Source organism: Akebia trifoliata, chromosome 11, assembly GCF_017979445.1.
Source record: "Akebia trifoliata isolate Shusen 1 chromosome 11, ASM1797944v1, whole genome shotgun sequence".
NCBI classification, from domain to species: domain Eukaryota; kingdom Viridiplantae; phylum Streptophyta; class Magnoliopsida; order Ranunculales; family Lardizabalaceae; genus Akebia; species Akebia trifoliata.
Genome location: NC_141385.1, coordinates 8,817,687 through 8,841,663, shown reverse-complemented (window position 1 = coordinate 8,841,663; position 23,977 = coordinate 8,817,687). Strand labels below are relative to the sequence as shown.

The 23,977-nt window shown below is 34.0% G+C and overlaps 2 protein-coding genes across 5 annotated transcripts; both read right to left on the bottom strand.

Annotated features, from left to right (window-relative positions):
• Positions 1-660: 660 nt before the first annotated feature.
• LOC147390766 (uncharacterized) lies at positions 661-11,509 on the bottom strand. Of its 4 annotated transcripts, none has more exons than XM_086457485.1 (7): positions 11,335-11,509; positions 10,471-11,038; positions 4,219-5,768; positions 3,353-3,523; positions 2,818-2,995; positions 2,381-2,737; positions 661-1,545 (listed from the first exon to the last, which is right to left on the bottom strand). In XM_086457485.1, the coding sequence occupies exons 2-7, from the start codon at positions 11,018-11,020 to the stop codon at positions 953-955; spliced, it is 3,399 nt and encodes a 1,132-aa protein (XP_086313611.1). In that variant the 5' UTR covers positions 11,021-11,038; positions 11,335-11,509; the 3' UTR covers positions 661-952. The 4 variants fall into 4 exon arrangements, with proteins under 4 accessions (XP_086313611.1, XP_086313613.1, XP_086313614.1 ...); XM_086457487.1 differs by having other exon boundaries at positions 2,381-2,728; XM_086457488.1 differs by having other exon boundaries at positions 2,381-2,710.
• Positions 11,510-15,830: 4,321 nt separating this feature from the next.
• LOC147390765 (heavy metal-associated isoprenylated plant protein 30-like) lies at positions 15,831-20,403 on the bottom strand. The gene is made up of 3 exons (XM_086417221.1): positions 20,130-20,403; positions 19,351-19,426; positions 15,831-16,353 (listed from the first exon to the last, which is right to left on the bottom strand). Exons 1-3 carry the CDS (start codon positions 20,286-20,288, stop codon positions 16,031-16,033), a joined length of 558 nt encoding a protein of 185 aa, XP_086273347.1. The 5' UTR covers positions 20,289-20,403; the 3' UTR covers positions 15,831-16,030.
• Between the last annotated feature and the right edge of the window lie 3,574 nt (positions 20,404-23,977).

Genomic DNA, 23,977 nt, shown 5'->3' with positions numbered 1-23,977 from the left:
TAATTAAATTATACAAATATCCTTTTTATTAAATTAAATTTGTATAAGAGAAGGGTGGGTACTATTGACTGATATTCACATTAATTAGTATTTAAAATTATAAAAATACACTTACACTAGATTATAACTTTATATTTTTGGAAACTCCAATCAATGTCTAGAGTCACTAATCGATAACACAATATGTAATAAAATTAGATAACCAATTTGAAATTTAATCTCTTAAATTAATTATAAATACAATTCTAATCTTACATTAATACTAATTATTGTAACTCATAGGCACCTATTCTCCAAAAAATTTCCTTCAACATAATTATCTTTTTAGTAACAAAAAAATAAAAATAAAATATCTTTTGTACAAAAACATCACAAAACCTATTACAGAACAATGACCATTATATCCCTTTTACCATTAAAAAAAACAAAAAAACATAAAACCACTTTTCTAAAGGAACTATGAAAAGAAATGTTTTAAGAGGTTTGTGGTAAGTATATGTGTTATGAGCATCATAGTTGATTTTTTTCACCATTTACAGGTTTCTCCTTTATGCACTCAAAACCACAACCTATTAAGATAGAACCAAAAAACTCATTGAAAGTATCCATGAATATTCAAGGACTAAGGATGGGGTCTCACCAAAATGGAGAAATCAAACATTGGAAAAGAGTCGTCAACCTGCCCTACTCAACCATAGCAGAGCAGCTTCTGCACAAGTGAAATATTAGAAAAAAGTGTTCAACAAACCATATAGGTAAGTACTTACAAGCAATAATTCAAGATGGTTTGTTCTATACAAGTTCGAAGAAGTCGAATCTTACTGCCCCAATCCCAAGTCTAAAAGTAAATATTAAGTCTTTAAAATTATGATCCCACGAGAATTTTAAATTCTGATTGTTCCTGCGATGCCCACATAAAGTACTATAGTATATATAAATAAAACTGAGCGTGTCAGTTCGGCCATGCAAGCTCCTCCTTCAGAACATGTTCCCAATCCGATGTAGGACTATCGTACCCACTAGTTGGAACCCAAGTCCCAAACCTGTCCGTGTCATAAAACTGGGTCTCGGGCTCATCATCTGAAACAAATGTGGTGAAATCTTTAACTGAATCCTGTTTTTCAGAAAGATCAGGATCCAAATCAGCCTCATCTTCGGTTCTCATCATTCTAATAAATGGCCATTTTACTCTCCTCTCTGCTAAACCCATATCAACAAGCTCTGGCGGTTGGGGCTTAATCCCAAAATTTTGCACACTTTCCGATCCTGGATAGGCTCCAATGTCACAAGGATTTGGTAGTCGCCCTTCTTTGTTAATTGAAATCGTGTTATCAATCCGGCTTTGCAAAATACGGAATCTGTCCATGACCGAAGACTTGACGTCTTCTGTGACACTTATATTACTTGATTGACTAGTATCTAGAGTGGAGATGTTGGGGGTCATGGTCCCTTTAGCTTTTGATGCCGCTATGTCATCACCGTCAAGGACAAAAGAAACCTTTGAGCTTTGTAGTTGATCAACATCTATAGGCAATCCTACCACATCTGACCAATGTCAAAGAAAATTAAGTTACAGCAAGATATAATGGCGATTTAAGACTAAGGCCCTGCTTTGTATGCTGCAAATCATTTGCAAAATGCAAATAATTTTTCGAAATCAATTTTATCGGTGTTTGGTTACACAATGCAAATGATTGGTATTGCGAAAATTTTGCATAGATCACTGAAATTCTTAAGAAATTTCAGTAAATGATTTGCAATACAAAAAGTACTGCAAATTACTTGGAAAATTCGACTCAAACCTATGCAGATCAAAATATGCGAATACAACTTTTCAAAGAAATTAATCAAATTACAAACATACCCTTAGTACTTGTTACAATAATATACACTCAAATTTAAGATTATAAAATAATCCTCATCAAAGAAAATTTTAAATTATAAAAGCAGTCCTCCAATACTTGCTACAATATGAATTCTCAAAAATACATCCCATCAAAGAATCATTTGCAAAAATGACCCTCATCATGAGGGTATGTTCGTAAATTCATATGCATGTTATTGTAACAAGCATTGAAGGTATTTTACGTAAGTTACTATACCATTCGATAAGGATATAGTTTTTTTTTTTTTTTTTTTTAAATCATGTGAACTTTAATGCAACAAGTATTGGATGTATTTTTGTAATTTGAATAAATTCTTTGATGAGGTCAAGTAAGTTAAAATTGTTTTAGCGATTTATTTTAACAAGGAATCACTGCAAAAAAAATTTTGCATTGCAAATATCAACCAAACACAAATGATTTTGCAAGAGATTTGCATTGCAAATGTTTTGCAGTGTACCAAACAGGACCTAAAACTCAAAAGTCAAGTGGTACACCTTCCACATGGTTCTGATTGCATCTTTCCATTTCAAACTTCAAGCGAGCAGATTGAGCTTTATCTTCCATTGAACATGGTGCAGCTTTTGCCTCGTCAACAGGATCGGGTAGTTTTTCTTCTTTGTTGATTGAAATTGAGTTGTCAACCCGACATTTCAGAATACGGTATCTATCCATAACTGAAGCCTCAACATCCTCTGCACAACTGGTATTGCTCGACTGACTGGTGTCATGTGTAGAGATATTTGAGGTCACGCTCCCTTTAGTTTTCGATGCCACCATGTCATCTCTGTTGAGGTCAACAGAAATCTTCGAGCCAGATAGTTTATCTGCATTAATAGGCATTCCTACAACATCTGACCGGGTCAAAGAAAATTAAGTTACACCAATAGAAAATGGAGAATTGGGATTTAAACTTAACGTTCAACTACTTCACCTTTTGTTTGGTGCTGATTATTGCATTTCTCCATTTTCATCTTCATGCGAGCAAAGCGGGTTTTACAGGCCATGGAACACAATGCAGCTTCTGACTCCAGCCATAAATTCTTAAATAATGAAGTTTGTGGGTGTTCATCTTCCTCGTGGAAATTTTCCATCAGAGCCTTCTTTATAGCCTGCATATCAGATGACAAAGCCCTTTTATTTCCGAAGCATCTGAATGCAGAGAAATTGATCCAAGAACAATAAAGAAGAAATATTATATAAGAACAAGATGCAATCAAACATATAGAAAACATGGAGATTTTTACATGGTTCCCTCAAGATTGAGATACGTCCACGGATCACACTGATTCCACTATGAAGAGAAAATTCTCAGTTACAGATTAAACCCTTTCACTTAAAATAAAAATATATACCCCTAGGAAAAACCTAACTAGGCTTTTTACATAATACAAGTGAAATTAAGAAAATAACCTTGGGAAAATTTGTTTTGGGGGTTCTGCCCCTAAATCCGAAGACCAAAATTGTACCTGAATCATGTCATCGTTATCTTGCTCAAAATCTGAATCGTCACTTGAAGAACTGAACTGCTTGAATTTTTCTTCTTTCTTACTAGACATGGTAGAATGCATCTTTGGTTCAGAGGCATTAAAGTCACACTGATTCTGAACATCATTAGCTTCTGCATTTGCTATCTGTGACTGGAGAAGGATAATAGTCAGCTTCAGAATAATAGGCCTTGATGTTAAATACAAAAGTAAACTGAGATGAATAAACAAACCAACAGCAAGAGCACCCCCCCTCCCTCCCCCCACCCCCCCACCCACCCACACCCACACCCACAAAAAGAGGGAAAGAAAGGAAAGAAAGAATATTGGAGAACAAATGGGCAACCTCAATGGTCTGTGTATATGGGAAGAAGTATATATTCATTAAATGATTCGTACACAAATAGCAATGTGTTCATAATAATACCACCAGTTATCTTTTGAGAGCTGGCTGCTATTGGCACCCCAACTTTTACTTATTACTACCCAATTAAAATAAAGAAAATAAGTGAATGATTGATAATAAGTAAAAGTTGGGGCACCAATAGAAGATCTCTCGTTTTTTGTGTCGCTAGATTTCTATTTTTTGGGTTTAGGATTTTATATGAGTCTAATCATAATTGTAAACAACTACTGAAATTGTTTCAACGAGTGTTATAATGTTGAGATTATAATTTGAGCCAAATCTTTGTAATGTTTGAAGAGTGTTTTTATCTTTAATTGGGGTGTGATAGATAATTTAAGAAATTGGGGGTGTAATAAGTAAAGTTGGGGTGCCAATAAAAGCTCTCTATCATTTTAATAGAATGGACAATTTCCATGGAATTAATAGAATTAGAAAACCTTACCTCGTTAGGAACAGTAAGCTTTCCAAAAGAAAAAGTGCCTGATTGAGAAAGATCAGATTCAGGTATTGATCTCACTAATCCAACCTTGGATACATAAGCATCAAGATTGTTGAGTACATGCCGAAGAACCACATGATCGTGTTCCTTCAGTGCATTTACATCTTCAGAATAAGAAAGAAGCAATTCTGAGAGGTTATGCATTGCATTAACAACCACCCGTAAACCTATTCTTGGAAGCTGACACCCACCCAAAGTATCAGACGCTCCCACAAGTGGTTCACCAAGTTCAACGGGAACACTATCTCCAGAAGAAGGCAGCCTCGAGATCCGTTCCCCATCACCAAATGTGACATGAGATGAGTCATCTAGTGCAGCATCCTTGACATCAATCCCAGGATCTTTATCTTCATTTTGATTCATTTTCATCATTTGAGAAGATTTGGTTTCGGAACAATTTTTCAAGTTGCTCGGAAAGAAACATTGAATCAAATTCTCATTTCTCCTTTCTGAATGATCTGATCCTGCCTTGACCACTTCTTTTAACTCATATTTTGCTGTCGAAAGGCTAACATCTGGAGACGATCTTTTCGGGAAATAAGACAAACCATCTTCCGCAGACCCATTTTCACTGTAAACCAAGTTAGCATCGAAAGGAAGAATCTGAGGCCCTTGAAGATTCAAACCGTTAAATCTTCCAGCTTCAGTTATTCCACACGGAAAATGATGCGAAGTTGGAGCTCCTTTCCAACAAGGGGAATCCAAAACAGAGTTAAACTGATCGAGTGTCTCAGATGAACTCTCCACTGAATCACTTGCCCCAGATGCAGCCGTATGTACCAAAGTGAAAGCATCGGGAAGGTTAACATCAGTTATCTGAGATTTGAATTTTGGATTGTACAAATGATTAAAGGGTTCATCAGTGATGGAGTTTCTATACGAGGAAAAATCCTTTTTCATTAAGGAATCCATGGAGAACTGATTATTTACGTCAAACCCATTGTTGGTTCTACTTGTATCACCACAACCTTCTTTGCCCTCAGTGTGCACCTGAGTACGACTGGAAGAAGCCTCTTTCTTGTCACACACATCCCAAGGTTTCTCAAAGTGATTCATATTTTCTGATAAAAACTCCTTTTCGAATGTTGAAGAATTCCCTGGTGAGTCGTAGACATGTGCCAGAGAAGAATATATACTCGAGGGATAAAAAACCGTGGGATTGGTTGCAATTGAATCAAGATCCGAGACACATCGCTCGTATGAAGCAGTGCTTGGACTAAGATGGCTCCATGATTTCAAGACAGATTCCGAGGATGTTACTGGATGATAAGGCATTTCTTGGAATAGTGAAGTAGGATCTGAAACTGATGTTCTTGACATGTTAAAAGGAGTGACCTGGGCTTTCTCCTCTTTTTCTGTGGATAATTTAGTGTCTAGTAAATCTATGCTTTTAGGTCCAATGTGACATTTTCTTGCCATAGAGTCAACACATTTTCCAAGCCAAACAGCAGAACTTTCTTCACATTTGCTCAATCCATCAACAGCAGGAGTTCCTACACAAGATCACGAACAAATGCAAAAGAATATGTCACGTGGTTATCAAGAAGATTATGAGTTAAAAAAATTATATGTTGCACATTATTTTAATATAAATGACAAGGAAGAATGCAGACAGATCCATAAATTCAAAGAACAAAAGGCACTACTACATAATGAATTATAGAGCATACCCCATTCTGTGGCATTATTTATTAATTTCTTTTTCCAAATTGTATAATTTTCATTAAAAACTCGTTGCACTTAAGAAGAACTTTGCTCAGATTGACATAAATCAGTAAAGGAATGTACCCATGGTTCACCCTCCAAAAAAAAGAAAATATGAAAATTCTGTCTAGTTCAACTGGAAAACCTCACTATTTTTGTTTTTTTTTTTGTTTTTTTTGATAAGTAGATCAATTTTTTTCAAAATAAACCAACCAGTTGAGGTAACCAATAATTAGAACAATTACAAACTAACAAAGGCAAGTACAATTTTACAAAGAGCATAATGAATCCCATCTAGGCACGAAATCATCAAAGAACACCCCTTTGAAGTCCGAATTCAATTTGCTCCACACAAAAAAAAAAACAAAAAAAACTAACACCTCCAATGTTGTCAAATGCGATCACATACGCTATTTTCTACGAGTAAATCGCATATGCCATCATGGCATATGCGATTTAGGATTTCTGGTTCATTATGTCATGGCATACAAAAGTATGTGATGGCATATACAGTATGTCAAGGCATATTACTCCAATGGGCAAAGATTTGACTATTGGAGCATTAAATTCAAGTTTTTTTTAATCTATCTTCTCCTAAAACTACCCTATTCCTGCCTTATTCTATGCTATTTCTTTTATTCTTTCACTCGCATGTGTTATCTTCAAGTCTTATTTTTTACTTTATTTTTTGAAAATACTGAGTTTATGCATTCTAACATAAAATCACAGTATCCAATGATTAAACAATTAATGCAGAGTTGTTCACTTTAAGTATCTAGAACTAGAACTTGATAATTAAAGTAGACCACCTTCGTATCATGAATAGTTTATATATTATTGACTATTTAGCTTCTTGAGTTCTTTTATTCTTGTTACTAAATGACTAAATGTAATCAATTTTATTCAATTAAAAAAATGTATCCAAATATATTGTTAGAGATTTGTTTTTATTTTCTTATATTTTTCTGATTTTTTTAAATATTTTTCCCTCTTTTCTTATTTTTTTACTGTTTTTTTTTTTTTTTAAATAAAAAATTATTTTGTTCAATATGAGCCCACATATGCCATATGAGATTTCACAAATGGGCACAGCATATGCTGGTCACATATGCTATTTGATAACATTGAACACCACCAAGAAGATATCTTGAACATCCAAACCCTGCCCATTGAAAACTCTTCAATTTCTTTCACGCCGGCCACAAAGGAGAAGCTCAAAAGAAACGATGGGTATAAAAGGGACCTCTCCTGGATATACTCATTTCTGCACTTTTGGAAACCATGAGACACTAGTTTGATCTACCATGGAAGGACCAAGAATGGAGAGAAAGCAATTGTGATATATTATCTATCATTCAATGATAGGTAGAATACAAAATAATTTTAGAAAACAAGTCATCATCAATATTTATATGCCAGGGGGAGTTCGAAAGTAGTGTCAAGCAAAATAACCTCATAGTTTATGTTTGGGCTTTCTTTTTTATCTTATGGGTTCTAGTGTTTTGTTTTTTTCTTCTTAGGATGGTTTCCTCGACCTCAGCTTGTTGTTTCTCTTTGCTTTCTTTTAATGAAACTTCATTACTTATAAAAATAGAAATAAACTCAAAAAGCATCACAAGGGCATTTTTATCATAGTAGATACAATTCAGTCTAATTTTTGCTAAAGCTTTTGACCTAGATCAAAGTGCCACTCTTTTAATTTATCACCTTTTTTTAAGAGTTAATCAAAACTTTCTCACAACAAACAACTTTTTCCCGATACAAATGATGCCACTTCGTGCAACTAAGGTATGGACACATTTTTTGGTCAGTAACTAAGATATTAACGCACGAAGAAGCAAAATATATTCCTGTGAAGAAAAAAGTACTTGTCAAATATTTTAGGCATGTGCCTAAGACATGAACATGACAAAATGTCTAACAGAAAGAATTCTTACATAATGGAGTATTGTTACATAGACTACAACACAGAGAAATAATAGCAAAGTATATAATATAACTAATTCCATCAGTAATACACACAAAAATCATCGTAATCAAAGCCTTATCCAAAATATTTGGAGTAAGTTGGATAATTTGATAGGATACTCACGTTGGATAATTTGATTGTTCGAGGTTGGATCACCCCTAATTGTTGTCCTCTTTGTTTGAGGGATGCGGAGTCTGTGGATCATATTTTAATTCATTGCTCTTTCTCTTCTATTATTTGGTCTTATTTTCTTAGTCGATTTTGCATCTATTGGGCCCTTCCTTGTAAGTTTTCCTCCCTGTTAGTTGAATGGGCTAGTAATGACTTTAATTCCAGAAAAAGACTTCTATGGGCTATGCTTCCCTCGGCTATTGCTTGGGGGGTTTGGAACGAGAGAAACAACAGGGTGTTCAATAACAAGACTAGAAACTCGCATGCAAGCTTTTTGGAGATTTTGGGCTATTTGTACCTTTGGTCAAAACAGTATAAAGAGTTTGCAGGATTCTCTTTCGATGATTTTGTCTTTAGATGGAATGACCTTTGTAATTAGAGATGTTCTTTTATTTTTTCCTCTTTTTCTTATTCTTGTCCTTTGTGAGGCTTCCTCGGCCTCATTGTATTTGGGTTTTCATGTATTTGTTTTCCTTTATCAATATATTACACTTTTCAAAAAAATATATATATATATATTTGGAGTAAGTTGAACGAATCTTGCTCTTCCAATCAATTATGTCTAAATCCATGTATTTGTTAGTTCTAGAGTCTTCAAATTTGCTTTAAATAAAGCCAAATTCTATTTGGTCTTCCTCCCATTTTTTTAAAACCTTCAACTTGCACATGCCTTCAAACTAGTGCTTTAATTGGCATTCATTGCACATGATCAAACCATCTCAATCAAATTTTCCTTGGTTTGTCAACACATGAGGCTACCCAAATATATTCATTTCTAATTTTATCTTTCCTACATTTTTAATGTGGAACGAAAATCAAGTCAACAATCAAGGGTTGCGATGAAAAATTTGTAATTATTTAGGTTTTCACTTAACTAAGTTTAGGTTTATCTTTTGAGATTATTTTAAATTAATTGCTTCATTAGTTTTGAGTTGTTTTAGAGCTTTAATGTTATGTTTTTGGGACTTATTTTGATGTTTTATTAGCCCATGATCTTAGTATAATATTTAGGGTAGTTTAATAACTTTAGTTTGTCTTTTATTTAAGTTTATTAAGATTAGAAAATTATGAGAGAAAAAGTTACCAAATTAGGTTATTTATTTGGTATTTTAATTTGATTTGGATTTATTTTCTTTATATATAGATTGTACTAGGGTTCTTTTAAAAGAAGAATAATGATGAATAAAAAGAAAGCTTGAGCTTAATCTTCTCACCAATGGGTGTGGTGTGAGTCCAAGATAACATTCTTTTTCTTTATTGATTTCTCTATTTCTTTTTTAATCTTTTGTCCTTTCTTGATTTTCTTTTAGTTCCTTATTCTTGATTTTCTAGAATTCTTAATTCTTGCAATCCCTTTCTTGTTCTTTAATTCTTGAATTTTGATTCTTGAAAACCTTTCCTACAATCTTTAACATTTTCCTCAATCCTTAATCATTTTCCCATTGTCTTAACCTTTAACCTATTGAAAATATCATAATTTAACTTATAAAACTTTGCGTTTTGCATTTCAATAGCCAATTGGGATTTTGGAAGCCATTTCCTATTGCCACCCAAATCCTTAACCCAATTCCAAATATGATATCAAATCTCCTAACCACCCTTTTTTCCCTCTTCTTCCTCCACCGTCCTGGATCAATTTTTCACTCATCCATCTCAATATCCTCATCTACGAGACACTGAATTTATACATATATTGTTTCTTGATTGCAAAACATTTAGCAAGCTAGTCCTATTGCCATCTTATAAAATTGCCATTTTATTTTGGTTGGAAAGCATCAATCATATAACACTCAAGAAGCACACCTACACATTGAACATTCAATTCAAAATCTACAAACATCCTCCTCCTCAATCTCTCTGTCCTTATGAATTATAGAACCAAGGTAATGAAATTGTTGTCACCCTCAATTTTTATTGGTCTTTCCTCTCTAGGGGTGTATGTACTTAAAAATATAAATCAAGAAATAATCTTCTTGTCCAATCATAAAATTGGATTCAAAACCAACAATACCCATTCTTTGAAGGAAATAGACAATATGCAGAAGCAGAATACGTTACCTCCACGAAGTCAAAGCATGAATAAAAGTAAGAATACAACAAATTATTTATTCCTATAAGGAGTAGATACATCTCATTAATTAGTGTTTGGATTTTGGAGATGATATCAAGAAAAATAAATTCACAAAAAATAAGATAAAAAGCTTCATACAATTAAGATGAATGATGGAAAAATAAAACAACAAAAGACAATTAACAAGCAGACTAACATATAAGTATGATAATCAGAAATTTGAGCATATGAACAACATATTACTTAAATCTATACATCATACATAAGAAATTGGAGATACCTTGATTTAAAGAACTATTATAATTCGATAAACCAGCTTCGTTCTTATCCTTCCTTCTCCACTGCTGCTCCCCACTCATTCCGTTCCATAAGTTGCCACCCGGGGATAAGGGGGCAATCTTACCAGACTGTGACTGAGGTTCATTAAAGACCACAGAAGAACTATTATCGTGAACTGTCGTTGATGGGTATTCAGGAAAATATGGTCTGGTGATAGACTGAGTGCTATAGTAGTTGAGCGTGGGCGTAGGCAGACCATAAGTACCCTCATAAGGTGGACTCATGCCACCGATGGCATCAGTTCTCGGATTTGGATCGTTAAACGGATTGGGTAAGGATGTATCAGGTTGCAATGGAGGCCAATTGTCAAATGGTGAAGATCCAAACCCTAAATAGTGATGGGATTCGTCGAAGTAAGGATGGTCGACGAAATGCCCTAAAGAGTTTTTCTTGGGTATGGAATACGCTCCGACGGTGAAAGGTGGAGCTAAAGGTGATAAATTGGACGATGATGATGAAAAGGATCCTTTATAAGCCATACCATACATCATAAGTTTGCTTCAATCCAACTGATCAAAACCCACAAAAAATCAAAATCAAACAAAAGGGTATTAAAAACAATTATCAGAAAATAATAAATTGGGGTCTGATCAAGAAAAATAGAAATCCAACATCGAAATAATCAAACGGTATCGACATCAACTATGTATTTGCTAAAAGAGGAACTAAATAGTAATTGACAACCACAATAATAGGGAAAAAATTGATTCCCAACATAAAAAAAGTTATCAAATTAATAGGAAATCAATCAAATAATCAAAAATATTTCAGGGAAAAAAATAGAACAAAATATCTATATCTGTACCTCTAGAGAGAACAAGCGAACAATTGTTGATCTATGCTTTGAAGGGGAGAAGAGTTTGGAGAGAGAGAGAGAGACTGATATGGGAAGAAGTCTTCAAGGAGAAGGACTTCTTTTAGATTGGGTTGTTGTTGCCTTACCGGGCAGACCCCCAAACTATTTTATTTACAAGTTCTCCTCTAAAGTTTAAGAAATTATATTGAAATCTTACTCTTTGGATTTCATTACAAGTTCTTCTTTTATAATAGGGTCCGTTCCCCACCCTAAGCTTTACCCTACACTTTAACAAACATGTTTTATCCTACATGAGTAAGAAGTTTTGGAATGAACTGATCTTTGGTGATGATGATCTCCTCATGGGAAGAAGTCTTCAAGGAGAATGACTTCTTTTAGATTGGGTTGTTGTTGCCTTACCGGGCAGACCCCCAAACTATTTTATTTACAAGTTCTCCTCTAAAGTTTAAGAAATTATATTGAAATCTTACTCTTTGGATTTCATTACAAGTTCTTCTTTTATAATAGGGTCCGTTCCCCACCTTAAGCTTTACCCTACACTTTAACAAACGTGTTTTGTCCTACATGGGTTAGAAGTTTTGGAATGAGCTGATTTTTGGTGAGGAGATCATCCTCACCAAAAATCAGCTCATTCCAAAACTTCTAACCCCATCAAAAATGATTTATAAAAAATAAACGATTCACGATTTTTCAACTTGTAAACATGAGGCTAAAAATTTCGGAATGAGGTGATTTTTGGTGAGGATGATCTTCTAGTCATAAAGATCATCCTCACCAAAAATCAGCCCATTCCAAAACTTCTAACCCATGTAGGACAAAACACGTTTGTTAAAGTGTAGGGTAAAGCTTAGGGTGTTGAACATTTCCCTTTATAATATTGAGGGTTACGTGTACTATACGATACTATTAAAATTGTATATTATTTTACATCTAACACCATTAAAATGTAAATGTAAATGTAAATTATCTTTATTATAGTAAAACTCTCTAAGTTTATAATCATGTGAGATTTATTGTATTGTTTTACAAAGTCTCAATTTTCCAATAATTTAAGGAATTTTTTTTTTTTCGAAATTATACTCTTAAGAAATATCAAAATCGCGATGTTTTAGAGTTTGATGCCACTCCATGTTTTGGTCAGTATAGATACCCCTGTGTTTTCAAATCAATGACATGCACCCTTGACCCAGGTCTTCCCTAAGGCACTAAAACAAATGTGCTAAATGCCCTCATCTTCAACCTCAAGTTGATTTTCTCCTTAAAATACTTCATCTTCGATCTTAGGGTGAAGTTTTTTTTTACCTTTTTAGTCAATCTTAAATTCCTATCTTCCTCAACCTTCAAGCTGTAAGAATAAGATGAGAATTTTGGAGAAGTAGAAGATTACTGGAATTTTGGATAGAAAAAATAAGATTTCCTCAAGACATTGAAAGTGATGAATTAAAGATGAGGTTGACTATGTTAAAAATAGTTTATCCTAGAGTTTAACAACTTGAACACTTGTGTTTTTTAACTTCGTACTCAACCTTCAGATTTCATCTCTTGCAAGTTTCAAGTCTTAAGAACAAAATGAGATTTCTTGAGGAGAATGATGGTTTTTTTAAGAAAAATCAAGGATTTTATATGATAAATTGAAGACGACTTTAAATAAGCTAAAACTAATTTACCCTAGAGGTTAACAACTTGAAAATGATTGATTCTTCTAAGAGAAAAATTAAGGGTGGTCTTTGGATTGATGTTGATGACAAGGGCATTTAAGTCATTTTCTATTAACATTTCAGATAGTAAAACCTAGGTCAAAAGAGGGCATGTCAACAATTTAAAGACAAAAAGGGTATCTAATATTGACAAACACATTGAAGGGTATATCTAAATCACAAAAAAAAAAAAAAACATAAAAAATAAATGAAGTTACCACAACTTTAGGTTTTCAATATACATAGAAAACAATCCTATAATAGCGGTGGATGCTTTTTTATTTCTAAAATCTTTGGATATTATGATTACCCTTTTGTTTTATCTAAAAAAGTGAAAATTCTAAGGTGATTTTGCCTTTTTAAAGATAATTAATATTTTAATAATAATGTGTTGTGTCTAGCACCATTCAATCTTATATTATTTGGGGTTAGGCATGTCACGATATCTAAATGGACATAAAAGCAAATCGAAATAAAAATAAAAACAAATGTGAAGAACAAAGAGAAATGTTGACGAGGCTCGTCACAAACATTGACAATGTCACCCAACACTACATCGATTGAGCTTTGTTATTCACTTTCCATCCCATGCCTCTGGTTGGTGACTTGTCTTTTCAAGGGTATTTTAGATGGTATGCGATCCTTTTGTTTATCTATGTCATTGGAGTTGTCTTCGTGGGAATTACATCGTACTTAGATTATCTTTGACATAAAAAATTCTTGACCATGTCAAAGCAATAATTAATCTCTTGGGCGAATTTCTCATGAAAGTTCAATGGTAGTGGACACAAGACACTTTTACGTCAAACCAGCGAAAATAGAGGTGTTTCCATCATTTAAATCAATTAGCTAGTAAGAATTAGTTCATTTCATAGGTCCCAACTAGCTTAATTGGTAAAGTCTTTGAATGATGGTACTAGGGACTTGGGTTCAAATCCCATCAGCATTGCAAATTGGGAAACTTTTGTTATTTAAAAATAAATGGTTGGTATAAAGTCTCACATCATAGAAAATAAGGTTTGAGAGAATTTTCTTTTAGGAGAGAAAGTATAAATAGTAACTACTAGTCGGTCAACAATTTTTTTTTCTTTCAATTATTAGTTTAGATTAGATATTATGGTACCTCGGGATAATTTTTAGATTAGATATTATAGTAACTATAAGATAATTTTTATAGAAAACTTTTCTATCTCTACGAAAATCAATTTCAAATACACTAGGGATTCACAAGTACAAGTTGGAGGGAACAAGCACTGTTGCAATCGTGCACATATTGTGTGCATGGCCGTGCTGAAATCTAGGAAATTACAATTTGGTTTTTTTTCGAGAGATCAATTTATAAAAAGAAATTTTCCAATTTTTTTACAAGGATCTCCTCAGTGAAGACTTGTAGGTTGCCAATGTCGCAAACTATTTCAAATCTTTTAACTCATGTTTGTTTGTTCTAATCCCTTGGATCTGTATATGATTGTAGAAACCATTTTCTTGAAAAAATCAATCTCATTGGAAAAAATGATAGGAAAATTTATTTTCTTAGAAGATGTTTACTGGTATTTGATTGCACCTAGCAATATGTCAGAAGCATTGGTTTAATTTTAACTTCAGGGCGGGGACGATAGTAAGATAATAATATTAGGCTTTTCTACCGCGTTGAGTCTGAGAATATTTTTCCGCCTAGATAGAAAATTTATTTTCTTGATGAAAATGCTTTTTCACTAAATATGCAATCAAGCACGTGCAAATTGCATTTTCCAAAGAAAATCATTTTCCTGCACAAACCATTAATGAAACTATATACCAAAAATGAGCTCGAGATTGGAGCAATATGCTAGCTTCAACCAATAAGGAGGTACAAGGTCAGGGTTGTTAATGGGTTGGATCTGGTTGTGCAATAAATGGCCTAGTGCTAATTGGACCTAAATTTCAAAGCCCATGAGTGGCCCGGCCAATTGTAAGGCCGGTCCAATCCACCAATATTCTTAAAATATATAAAAATATATATGTATATTTACATATATGTTGCAAATAAAATTATAATATAAGCTATTGGGATAGGAACAGCCCAACGGGCCTAGATCCCAAGCATGGCTACTTCTAAACATGACTAATCGTGACTGGCCTAATAACTAAATGGGCATAGGAACACTAGCCAGAACCAGTCCATGATAGATCAGGCTAGGCTAAAACCCAGTCAAGGTACACAATTTATGTTTATTTATTAAATCTAAAATATGATTCCAAGATTCATGTTTCATAATTTTCGATCATTTACATAAAATGTTTGATATTAACAGATCCTCCTGATGAGACTGTTGTTTTTCTTGATAAAATGAAAGAATCTCAGCCAATGAAAATAATAAGAGTTGTAATAATCTAACACCCCTCTCTCACATACGGTCTACGCCGTCCCATCACAGAACATTAGATAATTTTCCTTGTGATACACAAGAAAAAGATTTATGACTTTTGTGACGGGGTATATGTTAGAGAGCGGGTGCTAGAACATCATTATTCAAATAATAACTCCAAGCAAGAGGAGAGATTTTATACTCAGAAGAAAGTCAATACCAGATTTAACAGATTGTGTGCATGAAGCTTAACATGAGTAGTTTTGTAAATTAGGGATGCCTCCAATAGATTTGGATTTGTGCAATTGGTCGATCCTAGATTTTTTGATAAATCCCGAATTAACTTTTCTATGAGCAATTTTTTTTTTTTTTTCTTCTTGTCTGCGTGAGCTAAGGACCATTTGAAATCTCACCAATCACCATCAATCAAAACAACATATACGTGCAAGAGTGTTCCCTAGTTCCCAACAACTATATATATAAATATAAGCAATTACAAAAGCAAGCCAGGAGAATCAAACCCATCCCATCTTTACAGAACACCCAAACCCATCCAAACATACCAAACTATACCTATAAAGAAACTGAATGTCCGGCCCCACAGATTGATGATCTATTTTATTGAATCTTGAGGATCAATCACATGAGACAGCATGCATTGACGTTGTCATCATTGAACATGTTACTAACCTTGTCATCTCCTCTGTGTGATACTGGAAGAGTCCCACGCTTTTCACCAACATTGTAACCATGCCTCCAGTAGTTGTAACTCTCTTTGTAGTCGTTGGTTGTGTCTTTGAAGTAGTGATTGGCTGAGGTGAAGTGCAATGGTGGGTTAGGGTAAGGCCAGAACTCAGCCCTCTTCCCACTCCTTCTCACTGCCTTCAACACCTTGTTGGGATCGACGTACCCGATCACCGTCACTTTCTCCATCTCGAGGTCCACCTCCACCGAATCGATTCCTAAGACATTTATAATTGCATCATGTTACATGTGGATTATGATGGGTGAATCCAATTCTATTGGTGCTATATCGATATAAACTTGGGTACTACTAGCCCTTGACACTAATTTTTAATGATGGTGCGTATTGGTCTCGCTCCTTCTACTTACGATACTTTCCTAATATTAATTGGTCAGATCTAACTTCCAATAATGTTATTTTGAAAAAAAAAATTTAGAATGCTCAAACCAATCTATGCTTTGAAAACTTTAGTACAGATATCATTATAAAATCTTGGTCTTATTGTGTTGGCCTTTGGATCAATGTAATGATTAACAAAGACAACAAATTGGTATTTGTATTTCATAATTAGAGGTGAAATTCTTATATTTATGAAAAACTTATTGTGGTTTGTAGAGCCTTATAATACTGTGAGGTACTGTTAATCAAGCCATGCATAACCCCCCCCCCACCCCCCCACCCGGAAGGTGGCGGTTTGGGGGATCCGCCCCTAAAAGAAAATTTTTCAAAGATGTTTTTGTAATTTCACTAGTATTACAAAAAACTCAAGTTATATTTTCTAGGGTATATATATGGAAAATGTTCGGCACCCTACTATTTGCCCTATGTTTTGTCCTACGTGTTTTGTCCTACATGGGTTAGAAGTTTTGGAATTGGCTAATTTTCAGTGAGGGTGATCTCTATGGTCATCCTCACTAAAAATCAGTCCAATCCAAAACTTCTAGTCCCATGCTTACAAATTGAAGAATTGTGAACCGTCCATTTTTTGTAAACCATTTTTGTGGGGTTAGAAGTTTCGGAATAGATTGATTTTTGGTAAGGATGACCTCCTCACCATAGAGATCATCCTCACCAAAAATCAGCCCATTCTAAAACTTATAACTCATGTAAGACAAAACATGTAGGACAAAACGTAGGGTGATATCTATATATATATATATATTATATATATATATATATATATATATATAGGGTCCCGTTCAGCACCCTAAGTTTTACCACACACTTTAACAAACGTGTTTTGTCTTACATGGGTTAGAAGTTTTGGAATGGGCTGATTTTTGGTGAGGATGATCTCTATGGTGAGGAGATCATCCTCACCAAAAATCAGCTCATTCCAAAACTTCTAACCCCATCAAAAATGGTTTATAAAAAATGGACGGTCCACGATTTTTCAACGTGTAAACATGGGGCTAAACATTTCGGAATGGACTGATTTTTGGGGAGGATGATCTTCTAATCATAGAGATCATCCTCACCAAAAATCAGCCCATTCCAAAACTTCTAACCCATGTAGGACAAAAAACGTTTGTTAAAATGTGTGGTAAAACTTAGGGTGCTGAACATTTCCCATATATATATATATATTATATATATATATATATAGATATAGGTCCCGTTCCCCACCCTAAGCTTTACCCTACACTTTAACAAACGTGTTTTGTCCTACATGGGTTAGGAGTTTTGAAATGGGCTGATTTTTGATGAGGATGATTTCTATGGTGAGGAGGTCATCCTTACCAAAAATCAACCTATTCCGAAACTTCTAACCCCATAAAAATGGTTTACAAAAAATGGACGGTCCACGATTTTTCAACTTGTAAACATGGGGCTAAAAATTTTGGAATGGGATGATTTTTTGTGATGATGATCTTCTAATCATAGAGATCATCCTCACCAAAAATTAGCCCATTCCAAAACTTCTAACCCATGTAGGACAAAACACATTTGTTAAAGTGTAGGGTAAAGTTTAGGGTGTTGAACATTTCCCTATATATAGGGAGCGGTTTAGCGGCCCTAAAGTTTGCCAAACATTTTTCAAAACATGGGTTAGAAGTTTTGGAATGGGCTGATTTTTTGTGAGGATGATCTCTATGATGAGGAGATCATCCTCACCAAAAATCAACCTATTCCAAAACTTCTAACCCCATCAAAAGTGATTTACAAAAATTAAACTGTCCACGATTCTTCAATTTGTAAACTAAGGTTAGAAATTTCAAAATAAGTTGATTTTTGAAGAGAATAATCTCTTCACCGTAGAGATCATCCTCACAAAAAATCAGCCCATTCCAAAACTTCTAACCCATGTTTTGAAAAATATTTGGCAAACTGTAGGGCCGTTGAATATATATATACATATGTATATTGTTAAAGAGTGTAATTTGTAACTGTGAGTTTTCTCTCATAGTGGAATCATTATGATCCGTGGACCTACCTCAATATTGAGGGAATCACATAAAATCTTTGTATTCTTTGTGTTATTTGCGTTTGGTTTTTTGATTCCTCATCAATATGTAACACTCGAATCTAGAAAAACTTGTTTGAGGGACAAATTTAATTTATTTGACATATACATTTAGGAATTTGGGTTTGAAAAGGTATTGTTATATATATATATATATATATATATATATATATATATATATATATATATATAACTTACTATAAATTTGTAATTTTTTCAATTCACATAACTGAAATCTATTTTGGTTACGATGTAAATGATATTAAAGGGCAAAAATACCCTCTCCTAACTGGAATTTGTCATGGGTGTCACTTTGACACCTTGTGGAAAGATTAATTGTTTGTGACGAGCCCTTTTCCAAATATTCTTCCAAGGAAAAATTTATCACCTCCTACCATGAAAGAAAAGACTCCCAAATCATTGGGATAAGATTTGGATGATGATACTCTATAATTAAACGAATAAAATCATCAACCATGAGAGATTTTTTGCTCACATAAAAGTTGATATGATGTTTAATATAACCAATCCCAAAGTGTCGTGTGTCTTGAAGGCATCCCTAAAAAGGTAGTTTTGTAAATTGGGGATGCCTTTAATACACGTCATGTCCTGCTATTGGTTATATGAAATATCAAATTTGACTTGTATGTGAAAAAGCATTCTCATTAATGATTATAATTTAATGTTCGAGGAAAGAAGGTGGCCCACTAGTTTTCCTCTCGTTAAAAACAAGTTATATATGTGAAGTACCTCTGAGCTTAAGGATGGCCTTTTTCACTACCCTCTCGCAGCCCGTGCAGCACATCCTCACTTGAAGCTCGACAGTCTAGAAAAATCATAAACACATATTATATGAAAGAGAAGAAGAAAAGAAAAAAAGAAGGTTCACACTTAAAAAGTTGCTGTTTTTATCAGAAAAGCAAAACCTACTTCTCTTTCTTCTTATTCTCTTTTTAAAACCCTTGCTTTGATTCTTAGTTCTCTCCACTGTTTTATTATAATAGAACATGTGAAGTAATGTAAGACCATTAGGGAGATACACCAAACTAAATCATATCATGGATATATATCCCATCACAATCCTAGACATCTTTAACTTAATCTCTAGCACAACATGTCATTTACAATAATATTAATGTGGAATAATTTTCTGGAAATAAAAAAATTGGAAGAAGGAAGAAATTTAATTAACCTTCAACCACTATAAACTTGGAATTTTTTTGTTTGTGTTTCATTTTGGTTTTATATATGTCACACCATGAGAAGACCATGGTGCCTTGTGCAAAAAAAAAAAAAGAGAGAAAGGGAAAGAGTTTCTTTCTTTTTCTTTGGGGGGGCGCGCGTGTTTCTGTCAACTATTAGCCTTTTTCTTGTTCTTTGGGGGGGGGGGGGGGGGGGCGCGTGTTTCTGTCAACTATTAGCCTTTTTCTTGTTAATAACATGTTGAAAATGAAAAACCTTGCTAAAAGATGAAACTAAAAGAGATACCTCAAAGAGACAAAAACAAAATACTTGGGATGAAAGCGAACCTGCAACGCAAGGGGTCGACCCTTGGTCATGATGATGATGTTGTTGTGGTTGTGGTGGTGATGGTGGTGGTGGTTGTTGTGTTTGATCAGATAGCGAAAGAAATAATACTCGATGGTTGAAAGAAAAGAACCATATGTTCTCTCAAGTGGTGTATCCATGACCCCAAAACCCTTAATATATATTTAAATAAAACAGTAAGAAGAGAAGAATGATGAAGTAAGAGGAGAAGAAGGATGAAGATGAGCCTTAGAAGATATTCCTTTCAAGGCATCACTTCCCTATAGGTTCTAACTCTTTGAAATATATTCTTATTCTCTTATACTCTTTCCTTGACTTACTTGTTCTTAAGTTTATTGGACTCAAGATGGTGATGTGGGTTGCACCCATCTCAATAATTTAACCCTTTAGTTAGGGAATGGCATCAAAAATCTCACATAGATGCTTGAAGTGTGGATCAAGCCCAACTTGGCTGCTGTAATGAAATACAAAGAGAATAAAATAAAAATATCTATTTGAGGGCTCAAGGAAAGATGGGTATGGATGCAAAGATAACAAATATTCTATAAAATCTCCTTTTTTTTCACATCTTTGGAGATAACTCACTACACATGCAGCACCTTCTAAGTTCTATCTATCTATAGGACTAACAAAGTAATATTCTCACATTGCTATTTGTTAGGCTTTTCACATATTTTTGTTATTGAAGTTTGTTTAGGACTAAATTTATTTTAGAAAAGGAAAACTTATTTAGCATTTTTAGAAGTACCTTTGGAAATAGAACAATTAGTAAGATCCCCTTGTCCTTTGAGAAATTAGTGAGACCACCACAATGTAAAAAAAACTATATTTGACGGCCCAAGCCATGGAATTTCATGTCAATTTTTTTTTTCCGACAGATCGAAACCATCAAATTAACAGAGCCGTAGAATTGGGGGAACATAAAAAATTTCAACGGCCATAAGCAGTCAAAATTTGATTTTTAATATTTGTGGGCTTTGGCCCGTCAAATTTTTTTATCAAAATTTTCATTTTTCACGTAGTGCACCCTTGACCGTTGATAAAGATATAGTTGGCTCTCAAATTTTTTTTTTTTTTTTTTTTTTTGTTAATTAAGCAAAAGAAATATAGTACAAAAATTTGGGCGCATACAACTCCGAACTCTGTTATGTATTTGGTATCTAGAAGATGGTTTCCTTCTCTTCTCTTCGATGTGCGCTGCCTCTGAACCTAGGGATGAGAATTCATAGGATATATCTTTCCATCCAAGTCGTATGTATATTTGAGGTTGTCTACCAAATTACATTGATTGAGATTATATTTTTTTTATAAAAATAAAAAATGCATAGTTCTTAGTCTGAATTAACATAGGGTACCATATATGGAAAATTTTCTGTATTTTTTATGGGATAATTTGATCTATTTAATGGACCTATTGATTTTTCAATGAGTATTATGCAGTGTTATAAAAATCAAAGCAATGGTTAAAACCAAAAATGGACCACGGTTGAACCATAGTTCATTTGGGTTACACAAATTAACATTAATTAAAAATTTACTTGGCCAACTCTCAAACAAGGTTTCACTAATTTTGAAAATTGAGGGAGCTTTTTCCATGGTTTTAAAACTCGTTTTAACATCTCGTCTTGTGCATGAACGAGATCGAGTCGTCTTGGATGAGATATCTGATTTATTTGAATAGTCTGAAACAAGATTTAAAAAAAACACATTAGAATTAAAACAAACCATGTAGACAATACCAAGACAACTCAGACAAGTCATCTCGATCTAAGACGAGATTTAAAACCATGACTTTTACTAATCAAGGAACTTATGAACTTGATATAGAAAGTATGGAAACAATATCCACTAGCTGCACAGTTTTAAAACTCGACTCGACTGAGATGTCACACTTAGTCTAGTTGAGTCGAGTTTTAAAAAGAGTTGCATAACTCGGTCAATAAAATTTAGCTATCTCGTCCTAGTTGACTATATTTTCATAAACTATTTAACTCGAACGAGATTTGAGTCGACTCAAAGAGTTTTTTTAATGCTTCGAAGTTAAGGAAACAAAGTGCAACACAACCGAGCACTAAGCATGAGCATCTGCCCCGCGAATCTCCACGCAATTCTTTCTTTGACAGAGACAAGTGTCAGATCACACGTGTAGGATCCCAAATCAGCCATAAGTGAAAACCAAACCTAAGACCAAAAAAGAAAAAAAAAACTCTATATAACTCAGCTAGACTCAACTACAATGGCCACCAAGCCAAGACAACTTGTTGACTCACGAGTCGAATCAACTCTTACGGCTTGTTCGTTGTTGGTTTAAAGTAGGGGTTGTCAATGGGTATCCATTTAACCACCAACAGCAGAACTGGAACCGAATACTTCAATTCTCGATTCCTTTTTATTGGAATCGATTAGGATTTGATTTAAAGAACCTAACTGATTGGTGATCAAGATTGATAGGATTGGAGATAATATAGGATGGTTCCAATTCTGGCTCCATTAGTTTGAGAATCGGCATCGAGAAAATATAACAATACTAATTATGGTTTTCTTTAGAAATTGAACCCACATAACCAATCCATTGACATCCCTACTAGAAGAAAATAAAGATAGGAGGCCACTAGGTATTGACAACCATTTACCCCAAAAGAATGATCTGGTGAGGAAGACGAAATTAAAAATGTAAGAGAGTCACAAGTCTAATTGGGGCACAATACATGAGCATGTAACATTCAGGAGTAGAGGCGGACAACACAACACTCTCCCCCTCACCTATAAGGGTGGCAAAATCTTTCAAGGAGATTCGAATTCATGATCTATACGAATCTAGTACTCTGATATCATATTGACAATCATTTATCCCAAAAGATCGATTTGGTGGAGAAGACATAATTATGAATAGGGAGGTAAAAGTTCGATATGACCGAGATGCGAATAATTTCATTTATGAGTTGTACATAAATGCGGGGTCCTCCTATAATTAAACAAAGAAAGCAAGGAAAACGAACGTCATGAGAGGTGCATTAATTAATTCGATACATTCTTCATTATAAGAGGTTTGATGTGAATCTGTGTAAAATCTATTGTAATATGTACCTTTAGACCTACTTATCCTAGATCTTTTGGTGGATTGATACGCGAATGCTAATAAATGATATAGCTATACTAATAGATAGAGATCTGAAGGATAAATTCTACATATTAGGAGAATAAGAGATCGATTATTAATTATAAAACCAATAATAACAAACGAGGTAAGTAACATAATTTGTTCATATGCATCAAAATTAGATTATGAGAAAAGAATTCATTGGATTTTATTTAGGATATCATTAGATTAAAAAATCCATTACAAGTCGTGTATAAAAAAATTGGAATTGAAGAAAACTTAATAAATAAAATATATATATATAGGGAGGCGTTCGGCGCAAAACATTTTGGCAAACATTTTTAAGCCGTCAGATTTAACGCAGATGAACGGATCAGATTCAATTTGACTATTTTATAAAATGTTTAAATTAATTACAGCGCCGTCCCTCATTTTCAGTGTAATTAGTGCGACGTCCCTCTCCTCTTTCAAAATGTTTAAGTTAGTTAGCTACTGCTCCAAAACCTTCGACATTAGCCACTGCTCCAAAACCTTCGATGTTAACCATTGCTCCAAAACCTTCGACAGTGGCTAATGGGTCAGCTTCCTCTTAATGTCCTTTCTCCTGTCCTTATGAAGGGTGCAAGAAAGCCTACATTCATGTATAAAGGCTAAACATCCATTTTAAACGAAAGTATCTCGGTCATAATCCAGAAGAGAATGGCAAAGATGTTCCTGAAATTGATAACG